Source organism: Dermochelys coriacea, chromosome 1 (genome assembly GCF_009764565.3).
Source record: "Dermochelys coriacea isolate rDerCor1 chromosome 1, rDerCor1.pri.v4, whole genome shotgun sequence".
In the NCBI taxonomy this organism is placed as follows: domain Eukaryota; kingdom Metazoa; phylum Chordata; order Testudines; family Dermochelyidae; genus Dermochelys; species Dermochelys coriacea.
In genome coordinates this window covers 33,391,720-33,412,130 of record NC_050068.2, presented here as the reverse complement: position 1 = coordinate 33,412,130, position 20,411 = coordinate 33,391,720, and the positions used below count along the sequence as shown (strand labels likewise).

Genomic DNA, 20,411 nt, shown 5'->3' with positions numbered 1-20,411 from the left:
GATCAGTGACACAGCACAGGCAGAGATGTACCTATATAAGTGCAAGGAATGGCAAGGAATTACGTATATATTTAACACATATTAATAGCCTCTTATTCGAAGATGCTGAGCCCCCTCAGTCCCCAGTAAAATGAGTTGCGTCTAGAAATGTTCAGCAACTCTGAAAATCAGGCCTTAAATGTATGTCAAACATATATAGACAGGATCTAAGGTTATAGTATGTATATATGTCTAATACAATATACAGCACCCACACTGAGAGGTAATGTACTATAGTGTAGAACAGTCTCCCTTGTGTTCACTTGGGCCTTGTCTATATTAAAAGGTGCACTAGTTCTGTTAGCACACCAAACAGAATTCATCTAAAATTATATAAGCTCAGTTTAAATTGATTTTAAGCGTCCATAAAGGCCTTTGCTTTTAAAAACTATTTTAGTTAAACCAGTGTAACTTTTAACATAGATAAAGCCTTAGGCTTTCTTAGACCTACACACACCAATTCTATTGATCTGCAAGGGAGCCTAATTTGGTATAAATTTTATGCTAAGGGTTTCAAAGACAGCATAAGAAGATGTAAATTTCGGTAGGGTTGCAGTTTCCCTTTCTTACACCTTCCTGTTAATTACTTTTCTTGCAGCATTCCTCTGTGCTGCCCCCTTGCTGTGTGAATTGTGAATTACACCAATTTAGACTCAGTGAACCAAATTTAGAAGTGGTGATTTAGCAGGGTTGGGGAGGTGAGTTACATGTTGGAAAGTGAGTGGGACTCTATGTAAGTCTAAGGAAATCTAGAAAAAGTCCCAGGAGGCTCTGATCCTGCAATTGGATCTATCCGGGCTCCATGCAGGTGCACAAACCCACTCTCCTGGATCAGATTGCAAGATCGGGTCCTAAACTGGTGTGACATAGCCACCGAGAGGGCCAGAAGAAGGTGTATGTTATACCAGTGCAAACTCCTTCTAGGCTTATTGGGATTTTCTAGTCTAGGGAGGGGGTGCTGCTTTTCTCACAGCATAATTCTGTCTAACTGCTTTTCACCCTTGATGTGCCTGCCTCGCTTAAGACCACAACTGGATAGGACAAACTAAGCACCTTTGACTCCACTGCAGGATTCTGCCCTTCCAATTCCCCTGCACGTCAGAGGCTTTTGATTATTTTTGTCCTATCTTTTTCCATTCAGCCATTTTGTGTGCGGCAGCATTTGTCTCATAAGAACAAAACTCACCATATTCATTTTTAATTAATTTCAGTCACAAGTAGGGGGAAGGGAGGTTTAAAAATCAACAAGGAAAGAACACTTTATATTCAAGCTTCCAAAAGAGTATTTACAGCAACAGAGTGAAAAATGACAGGTTTCAGAGTAGCAGCCGTGTTAGTCTGTATTCACAAAAAGAAAAGGAGTACTTGTGGCACCTTAGAGACTAACAAATTTATTAGAGCATAAGCCGATGAAGTGAGCTGTAGCTCACGAAAGCTTATACTCTAATAAATTTGTTAGTCTCTAAGGTGCCACAAGTACTCCTTTTCTTAGAGTGAAAAATATCATTGAAAGTTATCGTCCATTGAAACAACCCTAAGTAGGCTGCCGTGTGCCGTGTTGAGTTCACGCCAGACACCACACTCACCTATAAGAGTTTGTTTTCCTACTTTGTTTAGGTCACAAATGAAAAGGAGTTTGATGGACTCTTAATCTGGAGAGGTGCTTGCTCACTTTACAAAACCAGCTCAGTAGAGGCTGAGGGCTGGAATACCAGGAGGTTGTTGGAGGTCAAGACCTAGGTGCGTAGGCAGAGTTTGTGGGAAAGCAGGCACTGTATCTTGCTGTAGTCAGCACCGTTACTCACTTTCTTAGGCACAAGGTCTTTCCACAAATTTATTGCAAAGTACAGTTGGCTTCAATTCAGCTGCTATAAAGAACTGGAGCCTAGTTAAAATTGTACCAGTTTTTAAGAAAGATACATGGTATGACCCTGTTATAATTACAGATCAGAGAACCTTATCTCACGGCTGGGTAAATTAATTGAAAAAATAATTGAAAAAAATGTCTACTAGAGTTATAATACCCCTAGATTAATATGAGCTGATAAAAAGAAGCCAGTATGGCTTATATAAAAATATTTATATGACACCAGAACTTTGTATAACCATTTAGAGAGAATTTTAAAAGATATGCTCCTTCCTTCTAAGAGTTTACAATCTACAAGACATGATCTGTCATGGATTAGAAACTGCTTAGGAGATAGACAGCAAAGAGTAGGAATAAATGGGCAATTTTCAACATAGAAGGAGGCTAACTTTCAGTTTTCCCAAGCTTTCAGACTGGGTGTTATTTAATTTACAGTATTTATTATTGATCTGGAAGTTGGTGAACTGTGAGGTGGCACAATTTGCAGATAATACAAAATTATTTAAGTGAGTCAAGATTAGAAAAGACTGTGAGGAATTTCAGAGGTACTTAACATAATGGCTGATGAAATGCAGTGTAGACAAATGCCAGGCAGTGCATGTTAGAAGGAACAATGTGTCACGATGTGTCACAATGCCAGAAAAAAAGATTGAAGGCGAAATTCTGACCTGACATGCAACTCCGTGCACGGAATGAAAGTCAGAGGAGAATTTGGCCCCAGGTATCATTGTAGACAGCTTAATGAAAACACTTTCTCAATACCTTGGTGGTAAAAAAAAGCAAACAGTACTTTACACTGTGTGAATAGAGAGTGACAGAAAATGTTTATCATCCCATTAAATAAACGTGTGATTCATCCTCATCTGGAGTACTGCATTCAGTTTTGATCATTAAGTCTGAGAAGAATATGGCAGAAATAGAAAAGATCCAGAGAAGGGCAACAAATGGAAAACTTCTGTATGAGGAGAGATTGAAAGGCTTAGAACTGTTTAGAGAGTAGACAAATAAGAGAGGATATGGTGGACGTATATAAAATTAATGAATGGTAAAGAAGGGATATATGGTCCTCCGATTTTACCTTTTTTCCTTAACAAAAAAACAAGGGGAGACTCAATGAAGAGAAAGGCAAAACATTTAAAAATATAAATGACAAAAATGATTTTTTGCGCAACAAACCTATAAAAGCTACCCCAAAATATTATTGTAGCAGATGGCGTAGAAGGATTCAGTGAGGATTAGACACACAAATATGAACTTCAGTCACATCAACGTCAGAACGTAAGACAACTATGGACAGCAGTTAGGAAGAAACTTCCCCCATAAGCATGCTATTGAATAATTGGTCATCATTGGGCATTTTGATGCATCTGGTACTGTTGTGATAGAATATTAGCCTAATAAAATATTGGAGAGGCAAGGTGGGTGAGGTAATGTCTTTTATTAGACCAACTTCTGTTGGTGAAAGAGACAAGCTTTTGAGCTACACAGACCTCTTCTTCAGGCCCTGGGACCAACACAGCTACCAAAATATTGCAGATAATTAAACATTGGTCAGAATCAGTTTGACAATGCCTATGTTCCCCAAAAACTTTACTCACTAAATTCAGAGTTCTTATTTTCCCCTTTTCATTAATTTATTCCACTCTGCTTTTTGTCTGTCAGACCAGTATGGGTTAAAGACAGTGTTTCAGCTTTGAATGACCTGGCTTTTGTAAATATAAATTTAAATGTATCCCTTAGGGATGAATGAACAGCACAAAAAACAGCAATTTAGCCATATCCCTCCCACTAACTTTAATACAAGTTATGCAAATAAATCCACTTGTCATACACTATAGATATGTCCATTAATGTTAGTCCAAAATATTTTCATCTGTAAATAGCTTTAGTTTTTCTGTGTCCGAGCATTAGCCAAACATCTGTGTTCTTTCTTATTCTTCTTCCGTGTTTCGCTGTCTTTTTACTTAAGAAACAGTTTGGGAGTGGGGGGCAGTGTGAGAGGGACTCAGGTGTATCTGTTTTAAAGCCATGTAGCTGCATTGTACTTTAGAGGCCTAATCTAAAGCCCACTGAGGTTTAATCAGAAGATGATAAATCATGAATGGAAGGGGCAGGGCTTCTTACCTATTTTTACATCACAAAAGCTGTTCATTTCCTTTAAAATCTCCACCTTCAGTTTAAGGTGAATAAAGATTAAGGACCAAATTCAGAGGTGAGTCTAAGTCTAGTATATTTTACATGCCAAATAGAACAAAAGATGTCATGAGATGATGTAGTTCATAAGATATTCATAATAGGAGAAACTGCTCAAGGCCTTTGTTATTCCTGCTGTTAACTTTGCCTAAACAATCTCTTGGAGCCTGAACTATTGGACTGCTGTTGGATCCACTGTCACTGTCATATGTGAATATTTTTCTACGCAACAGTGTCCATGAGTTGGCCACTCACACAGGAAATTGTGTAGTGTTTAATGCCTGCCTTTCTTTCTGTGCGCTTGAGAAAGCCTTCACTTCACACTCAGTGAGCCTCCTATTTAGGGTTGAACCAGGAAAGGCACATTTTTCAGCTACAACCTTCTGCTTTCCCACCCTGCAGTCAGTATCTCCCAGTTATCCAGCAAGTTGCATGCACTCAACCGAGGGGTTGTTTTGTACATCCAATACTAACTGTGCTGAGAGATTTCAGAGTAGCAGCCATGTTAGTCTGTATTCGCAAAAAGAAAAGGAGTACTTGTGGCACCTTAGAGACTAACAAATTTATCTGAGCATAACCGGTGAAGTGAGCTGTAGCTCACGAAAGCTTATGCTCAAATAAATTTGTTAGTCTCTAAGGTGCCACAAGTACTCCTTTTCTTTGTGCTGAGAGAGAGGTTTGAGAAAGTTATTTTTCCTGATATTGTTGATTTTTGTTTAGATCCCTTTTCTATTCTCTTCAGATTCTTAGACCATGCCCATCACTGCAGTATCTGAGCACTCTCCACTAGTACACTAAAGAACATGACTAGCAGCTGTCATGTGGTCTTTTATTTTCTCAGACAACTGCTTTAGTTCTACAGAAGCTCCACCAAGAGTATAAAATTCTGCCCTTTCATGTCCATTTGCAAGGTATTAGCTACCAGGCAGCAGAAAATATGAAAATACCCCATTGCGGATACCCCCTCTACTCTAATCCTTTGCAAAATGTTAATAGTGAGACATAAAAGTTTTCTTACAAATCTGAAATTTAGGGCAAGTTTGCCAAAAAACCTCAAGAACCTTTGGAATTAAACAGGACCTTGATTTGAGCAGACTGCCCATTTTATGGTTTTGAACAGAAACCTTGTGAAGCAGGATGATTTTGCATCGTTCCAACATGATATTAAAGAAAACTGGTTTGTAGGAGCCCAGAACTCAAGGCAGACAAGCACACATGAATCAAAATTCAAAACAGATTAGCATGAACCCCTGCAATCCAAATTGGCCAGTCTTCACATCGTATGCTTTAATTCCATTTAAAAGCTTCTCTCAGTCACGTTCTTCGGTAAGTGATTCCATCAGGCACGCACCGGGCTCCTCACAAAGGAAAGGCAAATCAATAATCATTAACGTAAATGAATGCAGCATACTTTACTCAAATGTCCGTGTCTGCTTTCATCTAACTTGCTGAGATAGACTGGAAATAGAATGGTTGTTCCAGAGAGACATATTACATTCTAAAATTGAAGCGAGCATAGAGTCAGCCCATTGGGAAGAAAAATCCTGTGGATGATCTCAGTCCAATTCTTTATGCTGCTAGGACTGAGTCTATGCCATCCACCCAGCATGTTCATACCTCTGAGAAACAAGAAATCAGTTTCCCCATCTCATTGCTGTAACTGATGAGATGTGAAATGAGTTTCCATGAGGGATGAGCACCCTTAAGGCAGTAACTAGAGTTTGTCACAGTATATAAACCTTCTGCACAAACATTGTTCTGTGCAAGACAGCTGAGAGACATTTAAGGAAAACGGAAAGTATTGAGGCCCATTCTTGCACCTTTTCACCTGTCTGTCATGCAAAGGCCTGTTGCCTTTTTCACTGTGTATCAGAATGTTAACAGATATTCTTTTCTCTTTCCGCCTATTCTAACAATTTTAGAGCCCCTCTGCCCAAGTTTCATGACGGACAATGCATGGCTTAGGATCTGAGAGGTAGCAGAGAAGGATCCAAGCCACAAGGATCAGAGTATTATTAGCAGTGGTATTTTTTATTTTGTGCTGCACTCGAGTAGCTGCTAGGCATCTCAGAATACATATGCCAAGACTGAACCTTGTCACAAGCTGCAAAAAAATGGATTTCACCAGACCCAATGTAGCAGGGGATGGGGGGAGGTAACAAGACAATAAGGAAAAGCATGAGGGAGAACAGATGAAAGTCACAGCAATAAAGTAATGTGGTCACTGATGTATGGCATGACACAATAAATAAATGTTAGGTTTTCTTTAATAACCAGTAAAATGTCACCTAGTTGACTGCATTCTCACTGCTTTTGCAGAAGTGAGCCTTAAGGTAGCAATGAAGTGAATAAAGGGTAGTGGTCTCCTGTGTCCACTCAGGAAGAGCTTTCCTTGCATAGGCGGTAGTATGGAGTGTGGGAAATCATGGGAGAATTGGATAAATAAGGTATATACAAGTTGGTGGGGCAATGCAGTAAGAGACAAGAAGGGATTCAAAAAGGAATTGATATGCTCCAACCAGTGGGCAAGGAATGTGATCTGTTTGGGGGTTTTTTTGGGAGGGGAGTGTTGTATGAACTAAATGGGAAGTGTATGTGTGTACGTGAGAGAGAGAGAGAGAGAGAGAGACTTAAGGAGGTAAGTTACAGTGATCAAGACAGGGGAGAATGAGAGCTTTACAGGATTTATATACAGGCAGAATAGAAATGCAAGGAAGCAGCAGGAGGAATAAAGGATGACTCCTAGGTTACAAGACTGAGTAGGTTTCAGAGTAGCAGCCGTGTTAGTCTGTATTCGCAAAAAGAAAAGGAGTACTTGTGGCACCTTAGAGACTAACAAATTTATTAGAGCATAAGCTTTCGTGAGGTTTTCCTCCTCTTCCCCCCCCCCCCCGCTGCTGGTGATGGCTTATCTTAAGTGATCACTCTCCTTACAGTGTGTATGATAAACCCATTGTTTCATGTTCTCTGTGTGTGTATATATATCTCCCCTCTGTTTTTTCCACCAAATGCATCCGATGAAGTGAGCTGTAGCTCACGAAAGCTTATGCTCTAATAAATTTGTTAGTCTCTAAGGTGCCACAAGTACTCCTTTTCTTTTTGCGAAGACTGAGTAGGAAAGGGTAAACACCTTCACGAGAAGAGGGATAAAACAACCCAAAAAAACCCTCTGATAAGAGGTCTACTTCTCCCATTCCTCTGGCACCACCTGAGAATTCAGATCAAGGTATATCTGGAGCTCACAGAGAAAGGCCAGTACCAATGATACAATGATATTAATGCCCAGAAATCACACTCTGAGAGGTCAGGTTCAATTCTGGCACTGTGCAGAGACAGAAGGGAATGTTCTCCCTCTACACTGGCAATACCAATCCAGCAAAAGTCCACCGCTTCTACCATGGGCACCATGGGTACCATGTCAAACTCAAGACACCTGCCAGCTCTCCTATGGTGAGCATCTGATGTACTTTTTTTGAGGGTCTGCAATATATATGGATCCAGAATCTCTGATCCTCTTGAATCCAGTTCTGCTGAGCGATGTTCCAACTCTGTCAACTCAGTATTCCTGGTCCCAAGATCCAGCCATCTGGTGGAGGCCCCGGCATCATCAGCGCACCACTCACCAACTCCTGTCTCTGATCAGTCAGAGTCAGGTCATGTGATATCATTGACCCTGCCAACTCCTATTCGTGAGACAAAAATGATCTGGCACCAGCAATCTGGCAAAGAACCATTAGCCCAGTCAGAGCTTCCAGAATCACCTGGATGTTGTTGTGATCTCACAAAGCTGCACTAATGGCCAAGGACCAATGGGTCCCACTTCCCTATTCCTATGACCTCAGTCACTGGTCATATGAGGACTTCTGGAATCCATACTTTGGGGCATCAGAGTATGAGGTCCCTGTACATCACCCCTAGCAATGTTTTTCCAGAGAGGAGTCAGAGTCCCCAGAGGAGCCTTTGATTGAGGAGACCGTACAGCTGGTACCGCTGGATCCAGCAGGAGCTCATTCTTTGTCCTCCCTGAATGAAGTAATGACACCAGCCTCTCCCTCACCTCTGCACAACTACAAGCAGTACCATGAACTCCCAAGGAGGATCACTGAATCTCTTCAGATCCCACTGGAGGAGGTTCAGGATGCTACCCACATACTCCTGGACATCCTCCAGGCAAGCCTCCCTCTAAGGTGGCCCTTTGTACCAATCAGACCATTATGGAGTCCATTAAGTCAGTTTGGCACAGGCCTGCTACCTATGCCCTGACCCCTAATAGAGCCAAGACAAAGTATGTAGTTCCCTTCAAGGTAGCAGGATATTTGCTTTCCTACCCTAGTCTTAACTCAGTCGTAGTCCAGGCAGTTACAGAACAGAATAGGCTGCAGTAGCCCAGGTCCACCTCTCTGGAAACCAAGAGATTGGATCTCTTTGGCAGGAAGAATTTCTCTTTGACCAGCCTATTATTCCACATAATAAATTACCATGCGTTGATGTCAAAGCACAGCGTCATTAACTACAGCAAGCTGTTGGAATTTGCTAATAAATTGCCATAGGAATACTGGCCTCAGTTCCAGTCCATCCTGGACGAGTGAAAACTGGTCACAAGATCTTCCATCCAAGAGTCCCTTGATGCAGTGAACACTATGTCACATTCTAGAGCTACCTCAGTAGATGTGAGATGAGCTTCATGGTTGCAGGCCTCAGGGTTCCTTACGGAGGTGCAGGTGATGGTAAAGGATCTCCCTTTTGAGGACAACATTTTTAGTGAAAAAATAGATGTCCTTGCATACTCTCAAGGATTCTCGTGCTACCCCCACTTCCTGGGGATATATATCCCAGCAGCCCATAGAAAATATTCCAGGCTTCCTCCTCGTAGATACCACCTGCCACCTGAATATTTTTTCTGGCAAAAGACTTCTGAGCCCTCCAGAAAATGACAGTGTCTCCAACATGGCAGACATGCAGCACCACACTCCTCCTCCCTTCAGCCCCAGCCACCTACCAAGAAGACATTTTGATGGGAGGTCGAAGAGCTATCAATCAGTCTCTGTAACACCTGTTACCTTCCCCCGATTTGGTGGCTGCCTAGCCCATTTTCTTTCGATGTGGCATCTTATCAAGTTGGACACATGAGTCTTGGACATCATATTGACCATCTACACGCTAGAGTCCCTGTCTCCACCCCCTTCCAAAACCCCAGTCACCATCTATTTTCAGAGACCCCTCTCACGAGAGGATTCTCAAACAAACAGCTGGGGTCAATACAGCCTGTTCTCCCCTCATCACAGGGGGAAGGATGGGCTTTGATACCAGATGTTTCCTTACCCCCATCCTGCACCTTGAACAGCTGAATGTCTCGGGATGACCACTTAAGCCTCAATAATCCCCTCCCTGAATGAAGGCAATTAGTTTGTGGCCTTGGATTTGAAGGACATGTATTTTCTCAATTAGATATTTACATAGTTCACAGGAGGTTCCTGTGGTTCACTTTGGGTGTAGAGCACTTCTGGTACAGTGCCTCTCGATGGGCCTGAGGGTTTTTACTAACATACTCGCTGTGATTGCTGCATGACTTCGCAGGCAAGGCAACCTAATATTTCCCTACCTGGATGATTGGCTTCTCATGGGTCAGTCATATCATGCAGCGAACGCCTCCTCACTTGAACTTTTTCATGCTCTGGAGCTGCAAGTAAGTGCAGAAAAGTCTACATTAACCCTTACACAAGTTATAGAATTTTTTTGAGCGAATCTCAACTCAACCAAGGCAAAAGCTTGCTTACCTCAAGACCGTTCCTCGCTATGAGGGATCTCATCACCCAGCTTCATCTCAGCCCTCAGACGACAACGTGGTCCTGCCTGGCCCTGCTAGGTCCTATATCCGCATCCACCTCCCTATTTACAAGGTTACATTTACAGTGCTTTCAGAACTGGCTTAGGATGGTCTCTGCTCCAAGCAGAGACTCCTTGAACAAAAAGGTCTCTCTTCCCCCGAATGTGCTTTTGTTGCTCACCTGGTGGAAAGGAGAAAGTGGCAGGGGGGGATCCTCTGAAAGACTCTCATCCTGGTTGCCTACCATGCTGGGATAGAGAGCACATCTAGACAATCATACAGCTCAGTGTTCCTGGTCTCTGCAGGCATGCATGTTGTATATCAACCTTTTCGAGCTTCAGGCAGTTCACGAGGCATGCGAGGTATTCCTCCTCATTAATCAGTCTACACACGTCCAAGTCAGATCAGACATGACCACTGTGTACCACAGAGGTCTGCCCCACTCTGCAGAGAAATGGTCCAGTTGTGAAACTGGTGCATCTGGCATTAGACTATCCTTTTGGCAGTACCCAATCCACCCATCAGTAGTGCAGTACATTTTCTGTCTCTGGGATACCCCATCCTGAGACCTCTTTGCAAACCAGCAGAACAAAAAGTGCCAAGCATATTGTTCCCAAGCCACCCAAGGCTTCAGCATCAGAGGGTCACCTCCCTGATGCAATGGTCAGACTTGTTAAAGTACACCTTCCCTTCCATATCCTTGCTACCTCCCATCCTCGGGAAGATCAAGTTGATGAGGCAGCACTGATCCTGATAGCTCTCTAGTGGCGGAGACAGTTCAGGTTCACCGCCTTCCTACAGTTGGCCTCTCCTCCATGCATTCACCTTCAGTCGTTCCCGCACCTACTGTCTCAGAATAGAACACCTACTGTCGCAGGGCCATCCACCTGAGTGCAGCTTCCCTCCATCTGTTGGCATGTTTTTTGGATGGACAACGAGCATCCTTAACAGTAGCAAAAGACCCTCTACAAGGAAGTGCTGTGCCACCAAGTGGAATTGGTTCTCCCTGTGATGTCAGCAGCTTGACTTGTCTCCTGAGGAATCAGTAATCTCTCTAAATTTGGAATATCTTCTCTCATTGAAGATATTGGGCCTGTCTGTCCGGTCCCTAAGTGTACATTTGGCAGCTATTGATGCCTTCCATCGTCCAGTGGAGGACGTCTCTGTGTTCACCCATCCCATTACTGTGAAGTGCCTGAAAGGTGTCATAAGCCATTCCTTCCTGTATCTAAACCTGTCCCTGTAAGGGACCTGAATATTGTTTTTTTCCCCATTCTTATGAGCCCACCACTTGAATGCTTAGAATATGTCTACACAGCCTGCAGCAGCCAACCTCCCAGGGTTGACAGATTTGGGCTTATGGGGCTCACGCTACCATGCTAAAAATAGCTGTGTAGGTATTATCGCTCAGACACTTAGGGTGAGCTTCAGAGCCTAAGCTCTAGCGTTAGCCACAACTTCAAGTGCTGTCTACACTGCCATTTTTAGCGTAGTACCCAAGCCTCACAAGCCGGAGTCTGTCACTCAAGACTGAGAGGCTCACTACTGCAGGCTGTGAGGACATAGCCTGAGCCTCCTGCTCCCTTCTACACCTGTATATGAAGGTTGCCTTCCTGACAGCAATCCTGTCTTCCAGGAGAGTAGGTGAGCTTGGGGCCCTTATGGCAGAGCCTCCATGCATAGTCTTTCACAGAGATAAAATATCTTTAAGGTTGCACTCCAAATTCATCCCCAAGGTGCCTTCTGAATTTCACCTAAACCAAATGGTTCACCCTCCCATATTCTACCCAAAGCCTCACCATAGCTTGAAGGACAGGAAGCTCCACTCACTTGACGTACACAGTGCTCTGGCCTTCTACTTACACAGGACAAAACCTTTCTGGAAGTCTCCAAGGTTATTTGTCACTATTGCTGAAAGAATGAAAGGGGAAGCTGTCTCTTCCCAAGGACTCTCTCAGTGGATTTCTACCTGTATCCTCTTTGTTTATGATCTTATGGAAGGCCCTCCTCAGGCTGTCAAGGCCCACTTGATTAGAGCAGAAGCAGCCTCAGTGGCTTCCCTGCAGGGGATGCCTGTCAGAGTGATATAGAGCAGCAACTTGGGGCTCCGTTCACACCTTCACCAGGCATTACACACTAGTTCAGGCTTCAGCTGGAGTTTAGTGATCCTCCAGTCCATGATGCAGGATGTTTCCTTGTACCCTCCTTCTAACTGATGCTGTTTGGGACTCACCCACAGTGAATACCTCTGGGGAGGAGCACTGGAGTTCACTGAGATGTGTGATCCCTGTGGGTATTCACGATCCACCCTCATTCCCCTCTGCTCAGGGTCTCTTTGGCTTCATAGTAGAGCTGTGGTGCTTTGGTAGAGCTGTGGTGAGACTTCATGGTGAGGCTGTTTGTCAGGAGCACAAAGATGCACAGGGTGCAGGTGTGGACCCAGGGACACTGCTGTTGAAGAATTTGTGGTCCTGTATGCATGGAGCGCATGCATATCCACACTGTATACCCATAAGGACCACACATCTCGAAGAATTCCAGTTACTATAAGGTAAGTAACCTTCCTTTATCATTATAGAGATGGTAGCTGAAGCCATGGGAGTGGATGTGATCGTCCAGAGAGAGGGTGGAAACAGAGAGGAGTGTTAGTATCAATACAGTTACAAAACAAATGGGTATTAGTAGCTAGACACTGCCACTCTTCTTGCAAGTGCTGTAAGCTGTGTTCTCTTTCACCCTTTAGAACTAAAGTAAACATCTGTGAACTATGAGTAAGGCTAAGATTTTGTCATTTTTTTTTTTAAAAAGCCAGAGACAGGTCATGGGCAATAAACAAAAAATTCAGTGAAGCCCGTGACCTGTCCCTGACTTTTACTAAAAATAATTGTGACAAAATGGGGTGGAGGGGGAGGCCAGCACCCACTGCTGCTGCGGCTCTGGGGTCCCGCAGGCGCTCATGGTGGCTCGGAGATCCAAGGCCCACCCACGTTGACTGAGAGTGCCGGGGTCTCCCTCCAGCATCCCACGGCAGCTGGAAGCTGCAGGGACCCCCTACCATGGCTTGGAGCTCTGGGGCTGGCAGCTAGGAGCTGCTGGGGGCCCTGCTGCTTGTGGCAGCTGAGAGCTCCAGGGCCCCAGTTGGCTGAAAGCTCCAGCCCCGCCGCCCCAGGGCTGAAGTGGAAAATGTGATGGAGGTCTCTGGAAACCACGGATTCTGTGACCTCTCTGATATAATCTTAGCCTTAACCATGGGTGGTGGGTATAATAGGCCGGGGGGGGCAAAGCCTCCCCAAACAGGATGCGGTGCACCTCCCTCTGGAGGCGTGCCGCCAGCCTGTCACCTTTGGATCACCACCGCTGAAAAGGGGCCCGGGCCATGGCCCCACCTGCAGTCCACCCCGCTCCCACATTCCACTCTTCCCCCATCGCCTCACCCACACTGCTCCTCTTCCCATCCCCAGTCCACCTCTTCCCCCGAGGTCTTCCCACCCACCGCTCATGCTTCTCTGCCCCTTTCGCATGCGCTCCACCAGCCTGGCTCTCGTGCTTCTCCACTGCTTCCTGTGTGGGGCCCATCCCCTGCCCACCGCTCATGCTTCTCTGCCGTGTTCCCTGCCCGCCTCTCCACCCCTTTCCCCCTCATCCCCTCCTGCCCATCGTTCACTCTGCTCCACCGCTTCCCCCATGCACCCCTCCCCCCCACACACACCTGCCGTTTGTGCCCTCTTTGCCCTCTGAGAAGGCAGAGAGGTGCTGGGGACGGGGGCGGAGAGAGGCACAGCAGCAGAGGAAGACACATGAGTGGTGGGGGGGGCGAACAGGGGGGCATGCAGGGGCAGGCCTTGGGGCAGAGCAGGGGCAGGGCTTTGGTTCGGTGGCACACCCCACTTCTAGGGAGCTTCCAGCGTTCAGGCACAGCCTCCCCAAATGTGGGATTCATGCACCGGGCATGCTTAACTATGAGATATTAGCTGGATATTGAATATGGCTACATTTATGTTTATCCTCAGAGGACATTCGTAGATTTAAGACCAGAAGAAACCACTATGGTCCTCTAGTCTGATCTCTTAAGTAGCACTGGCCATAGAATTTCACCCAACGATTTCCGCAGTGGAAGGAATTGCTCTTCCCTACTATCTTGTCTACACTAAGAAATCCATAATCAAAACTCATCTCCACTATACTCTCACTAGTAGAAACTGTAGTGCAAGTAGGGCTTCAGTGCTAAATTAGACACTGGCGTAGATGCCTGAGTCCTATTTAGACTACAGCTTCCACTGCTCTTATTATTGGTGGCAAATGATTGCTATGAATTGCTTTCATAGATTCATAGAGTTTAAATACAGAAGGGCCCATTATATTGTCTAGTCTGGCCTTCTGTATATCAGAGACCTTTAAATTCCACCCATTTTCCCCTATACCTAGCCCAATAACCCATGTCTGGCTAAAAAAGTTTCCAGAAAGGCATCAGGTCTTGATTTGAAGCCATCAAGAGATGGAAATCTGCCCTTGATAGTGGATCCTTCCCTTGGTCATTTGTTCCAATGTTTAATTATCCTCACTTTTAAAAAATTGTGTCTAATTTTTAATGGGAATTTGCCTTCAGCTTCCAGCCATTAGCTCTTGTTTATGCATTTCTCTGCTAGATTAAAGAGAACTTTACTACCCGGGATTTTCTCCTTATGAAGGTATTTATACACTGTAAGCATGTAACCTCTCAATCTTTTTCATAAACTAAACAGATTGAGTTCTTTAATTCTGTCACTGCAAGACATATTGTCCCACCTTCGAAGCATTTTTTCTGCATTCTTTCCAGTTTTTCAACGTCTTTAAAAAATGCAGCCATCAGAACTGTATACAATGCTCCAATATTGGTCTAAGCAATATCCTATGCAGTGGTATAATCACCTCCCTACTTCTACTCATTACGTCCTGTTTATATTTCAAAGGATCACATTAGCCCGTTTTGCCACAGCACTGCAGGAGCTCTTGCTTATCCACTATGACCCCTAAATCCTTTTCCAGCAGCTGATCTTTTGGCCACATCAGAAGTCATTGCCTCAGAAGCTAGTTGTTAGACAGGTCATCTGTTTTTCCTTTCTGAATGACTTTTTTCTCCTGCTTCTCATTAATGTTCTGTTTTTCTTCAAATCTTTTCAATGTATTCTAATTCCACACAAGCTCAGTGAGCAAGATCCTTTGGCAGGGGAGAACAGGCAAGCAGTCTTACCCCCCCCCATGCCCCAAGAAAAACTATGCGGGTGCCAGAGAGTCACCTGACCTTGAAATCTTTGAGCCATTTGAATAATCTACAAAGCAAAAATAAATAAATTGTGTAGCATGTTACTGTGCTGCTATAAAGTCACTTGTAAGAAAGAGGTTACAAGGCTGTAATAACCTTCTTTATATCGACAATAAACACAAAATCCAGCTCAGTGGTTAAGTTTTCTATCTGATTCTGTTTTATTCGGGGAATGGTTTTATGGCCATGATTAATTCAGTGTTTTTATGTGATGAAGCGGGCATGGCTGTAGTTATACACGCTTTGTGAGAAAATAATCTGAAACACTGAGCTGCCTTCCTTGGCTTAGTAGAGATGGACGTGAAAACCAGGAATTTATTACTTTTTTCACTTGTCCAAAATCAAACACTTTTGGAATATTCTACTTTTTTTATAGCCTTAAATTCATGACACTAAAAATACTATTGATGTCACAAAAACAAGAAGCAGGTAAGGGTGGTATCATGGAGTTATCTTGCTTGAATTATTCTAATTAATTCAATAGTGCCTCACCTTTAAAAAAGTGACCAACTAAACCCTAAAATGCTGCTTTATTGCCAGAGTAAAGGGTTTTCTTTCAACGACTGTGGTCACCAGAATTGGCCTTACTATTTTATTCTTTTCAGTTCTCCTGTATTTACCTGAACCCAAGACTATTTGATGGAAGCTAGACTGAAAGCTTGAAACATCAGCTCTGTGATCAGCTAGTAAAGCAGCCCAATTTCCATTTTGTTCAAACACTGCTTTCCTGTCTTGTCTGGGAAAGTGTCTGCCAATTCATTTTTCTCCTCTTATCAGCAAAGCGCATATACTGTGCTCATGTTTCTTAATACAAAACAGAGGGAAAATCCCCAAGCTGCCAGGAGGTCTGTTAGCTTAAATACTGCCCAGATCTCTGGTCTCATCCCACTGCATACACTTCCATTTGCTCTAAAATGAAAAAGTAAATCTACCTTGCTGTGATCTTGCAAGTGTCAATCACTTGAAATTGTTGGGTTTTGATTAAAGGCTTCTTTAAATAGAGAATTTTTATCGTGGGTTCAGCACCAGCAGCTGTATTTGATTTTAAAAGTGTGTTTCAAAATATCTTTGAAGCTGCAGTCCATTTTCAGTTCTGAAATAATCTCCACATGCCTATTGGATTCCGTTCTTGAATGTTTCAAATGGCAATATGGCCTAGTAAAACTTCCTTTATGACTTATTGTTTACAGAGAGGCAGTTGGTATTTGAAAGCAGTTCAAACCCAGCAAACTTTATGTTTTCTCTCTCACTCGTTCTCACTCTCTCTGTATGTATGTATATATATGGGATTAGAAGTAAGGTAGAAGGGGGCTGGGGGAAGAAGGAAATGGAAAAAGGAAAGTCAGGCAGAGGAATGTGTGAATTCCTGAGAAGAAGGAGGGAGAATAGAGAGGAGCATGAGAGGCAGTATGACCGCATAGGAAACGGGGAAGCAGACGTTCAGAGCTAGCACCCGTCAGACAGAAAATAACGTCCTGAGTTCAACTTTTAGAATTGATTTCTCCTGGAATCATTAGTGTCCATGGGTTCTGAAGCGTTTTTCCCTGCCTTGCGTCTGCTCCCTGTAGTCCCTGCTGCTCTTGGATGCTTGATCCACTCTGGAAGCTTCTGCTCTAACTGCATGACCCCACAGAAGTGGGGAGAGAGGCAGAGCTACGTGAGGCAGTACCATCTAGTGAAACACATTGGGCTGTCGTCTCCTAACTATGGGAGGTTCTGTATGCTTGTGCATTCAGAGGAACATATACACTCTTTCTAAAGTCACTGGAAGCATTCTGACAACTTTTATCTTTCCAGGTGCTGAAATTCATCCCTGAGTCAGGCCATCCCAGGAGGAAGGGCAGAACCAAGAACAACATGGCCCTAGTGGATATTCAACTGGAGCATCATGAGCGGTGTGATTGTGTTTGCAGTTCAAGACCACCCCGATAAAAACAGAACAAAGCACACTATTTGCAGTTCACAGGACCTTTCATTTTAAGCAGGAGCCATCAGAGGACATTCTTCCACTGATGAGCAAACTTTGCTAGTAGCCTGCATTGCGATAAGCAAAAATGAATGCTGTGTTTCAGCATAGCTATATTGATTAGTGCCATGGCAGCTAAAAAGGTATATCATAGATTTGTGTTTTAGCAGCCAAGAATGTAGAATTAAATTTAGCAATATATTGGGATGGTTGAGATTTTCAAAGTTGACTATGGGACTTAACCGCACAGTTCCCACTGAAATGTAATCAAAGCTGTGTAGCTAAATCCCCTTGCTGGCAGTGGAAAGTTCCACTGAGATATTTGAGCTAACATTATATACCTGTCTCTCTCTCACTCTAACTCATCCACATCCAAATTCTGCGCTCATTTATACCTGCTCAACTCCACTGAAGTCAGTAGGGCTACATGAATGTAAATGAAGATTGAATTTGATCCAATATTCATACGTAATGGTTATCCAGATTAATCCAGCTCCTAGGTGGAACGTCCCCTTGCTCCTTTGAAACACACACATGGCAAATAGAAAACAACATGAAATAAATCTAGTGTGAAGTCAAATTGACCAGTCTGTATTCAAGCAACACACTGAAATCAGCTGGTGCTTTGCACAAGGATATGAACCTGAGTGCCACCATCTCCCATTGAAGTCCTGCCACCTACTAAAAGTTGTGTATAATTTCTCAGGATCGGGCCCTTGGGCATTTTTTTCTTCCCTGTGTTTCTAGGTAGACAGTCAAAACAGAACATCTTCGTTGCTGAAAATACCCACTCTTCTTGCATGTATATTCAAGTTGGAAACAAAACTTCAGTGTTCTAGCTTTTAGAGAACAGATGAAATATCACTGTTGTTTTGTTCATATTTTTTAAAGTAAGGAATACTATAACCTTGCCAGTATATACAGTAATCTTAGTTGTTTGATTTTAGTAGTATATATTGCCATGATCAAACTCTTGGCACTGAATATCTCTTGGACTGCATTTCGCTGAGGCATATTAATTCATTATGTCACACCTGTCTTTTGAAAAATTGTCAGCATTCTTTAATTTTCGCAGAAAGAATTATTCACCTCTTGATAAAATAAGCACCTTAAAAGCTATAGCATAGCTTCCTATGCTTATTAAAATATCAACGGGCTCTGACTAAAAAAAAAAGGGGGGGGGAAATGCTGTCCAAACTAACTTTAAACACTCTGAGATACTGCTCTGAAAGCTGTCCAGTGTAAAATGTATGCTAGGTATAAATCTGGAAGAGAACTGAACTTTTGATTGTGAATGTAATAGAGAAAATGGAGTGGAACATTTAATGGCCATGGATCTCTATTTAATAGTATACTAAAGCTGCATTTGTTCTGTTTTATGTGTGTTGCCTCTGTGTTCTTGTCTGTCAGAAAGAGAGAAGTAGTCTTACAATAGTATTTCATACATTAGCTGAAATGGGCACATGCAATCACATAATATTGAGAACTTTTAAAATTATTGGGTTTTAGTACTAAAATCAGAGCTATAGTTAAAAAAAAAATGCCCTAAAGTTCTGAATTAGTTCCTTCATCAAGTAAAATCCATTACCTGATCTTTGTTTTTATAACTTTATCAACCCTTTCCAGAAACGTACCCTATAAATATTGTGAGTATAACTTTCTCTACTCTAGTTTAACATTTGAGATGTTTTTGTTTTGATATTTTTAAAATATATTTATATTAATTTTTCTTCTCTGGCTCCCAAAAGTCTATTTTAAAAGGCACTTGAAGACTGAAATGGGAAGTGATTCATCATTTTTCAAAGCAATTCACTTTAAAGAATAGCATTGAAACCAAAGATTGCCAAATATATTAGTTATGTCAGGGTTGTTCAAAGGCAACTTCTTTCTTTTTCTGTCTCTAGCTTAATAAGAGTGGCCAATCTTACGTATTTTGGAAAAATCTGTATTTGACACCAGTACAACCACTCTCCTTACTGAGCATTCCTGACTGACCTGTGGCAGGAACAGGCCTGGTCTTCAGTTTGTGGATTTTTTTTATGAGCACATGGTTTCACGTTACTTTTTGCTTTGTCTTATTCATTGATTCCCAACTCTTTGGGGAAGCTCTGTCAGTTTATCTGACTAAGTTCTCAGCTGTGCCAACCAGAGACTGCAGAATTCAATTAAGTGCAGGCAATAATGGTACGCCCGGGCTCAGCACAGAAGCTCTGCATTTGAGTAAGAAGCAAACTAGTCTAGTGTGAGAGGTCAGTGGGACTACTTACTAGTTTAAAGTTAGGCATTTGTTTAACTACTTTGCTGAACTGGGGATTAAGTGGGAAAAAAAAGCCCTCCTATTACACTTAGCACTGATTGGGAACCAGTGATCAAATGGCTGCCAGTTGTCATCATTTGCTATGAAGATCATGTTTCAGAGTAGCAGCCGTGTTAGTCTGTATTTGCAAAAAGAAAAGGAGTACCCGTGGCACCTTAGAGACTAACAAATTTATTAGAGCATAAGCTTTCGTGAAGTGAGCTGTAGCTCACGAAAGCTTATGCTCTAATAAATTTGTTAGTCTCTAAGGTGCCACAAGTACTCCTTTTCTTTTTATGAAGATCATGGTTTCCATGCCACAGGCCCGTGCAGAATAAATAGGATTCAAATTTGTGCTTTGTGTTGAAGCGGTAAGGAGAATAATATGTAGCGTGACTGAACAAAACAAAGCTTCTAATAAACCATAATCCAAGCTGCAATAACCCATGATAGAGTCAAACAGCAGAAACACCCTAGCTTTTTATTTATTGCCAGAAAATGCAAAGAGGCATGTTTCTCTCTCCTTTATTTTTTCTTTCATTGTACTTTGTAATAGCTTCTACATTTGTCCTAGCTTCTACGTTGTTTGTGTATTATTTTTAACTTAAAAATCACCTTTCTTCACACACACAAAAAACAGCTAGATTTTTTTTAAATTTTTTGGTTCAAGGATTTTGAAACCCAAAATATAAATATAATTTTCAAAGAAACCATAAATAGAGCCATAAACTCACTACTTTTTTATTTTGTGTAATCTTCTAGGATAGAACGTACTTTTTCAAGTGCAATTTATATATATATTGTTATCAGTTAAATGCAGCTTTTATAGAAAGGCTTTTCTACTGCATTCAATATATAATATTTTTCTTTTTTTTTCATGATGAAAAATAAATACTGCTTTTGAAAGAAGCAATTCTGAGT

General features: G+C 42.5%; 1 protein-coding gene across 3 annotated transcripts in view; it reads left to right on the top strand.

Moving 5' to 3' along the window:
- Positions 1-20,394, top strand: part of PDGFD (platelet derived growth factor D) — a 193,642-nt gene extending 173,248 nt beyond the window's left edge. For all 3 annotated transcript variants that reach the window (XM_038387342.2, XM_038387343.2, XM_038387344.2), the window contains one exon: positions 17,026-20,394. In XM_038387342.2, the coding sequence (XP_038243270.1) occupies positions 17,026-17,160 (135 nt within the window). In that variant the 3' untranslated portion in view covers positions 17,161-20,394. The remainder of the gene's footprint in view (positions 1-17,025) is intronic.
- Positions 20,395-20,411: the final 17 nt, after the last annotated feature.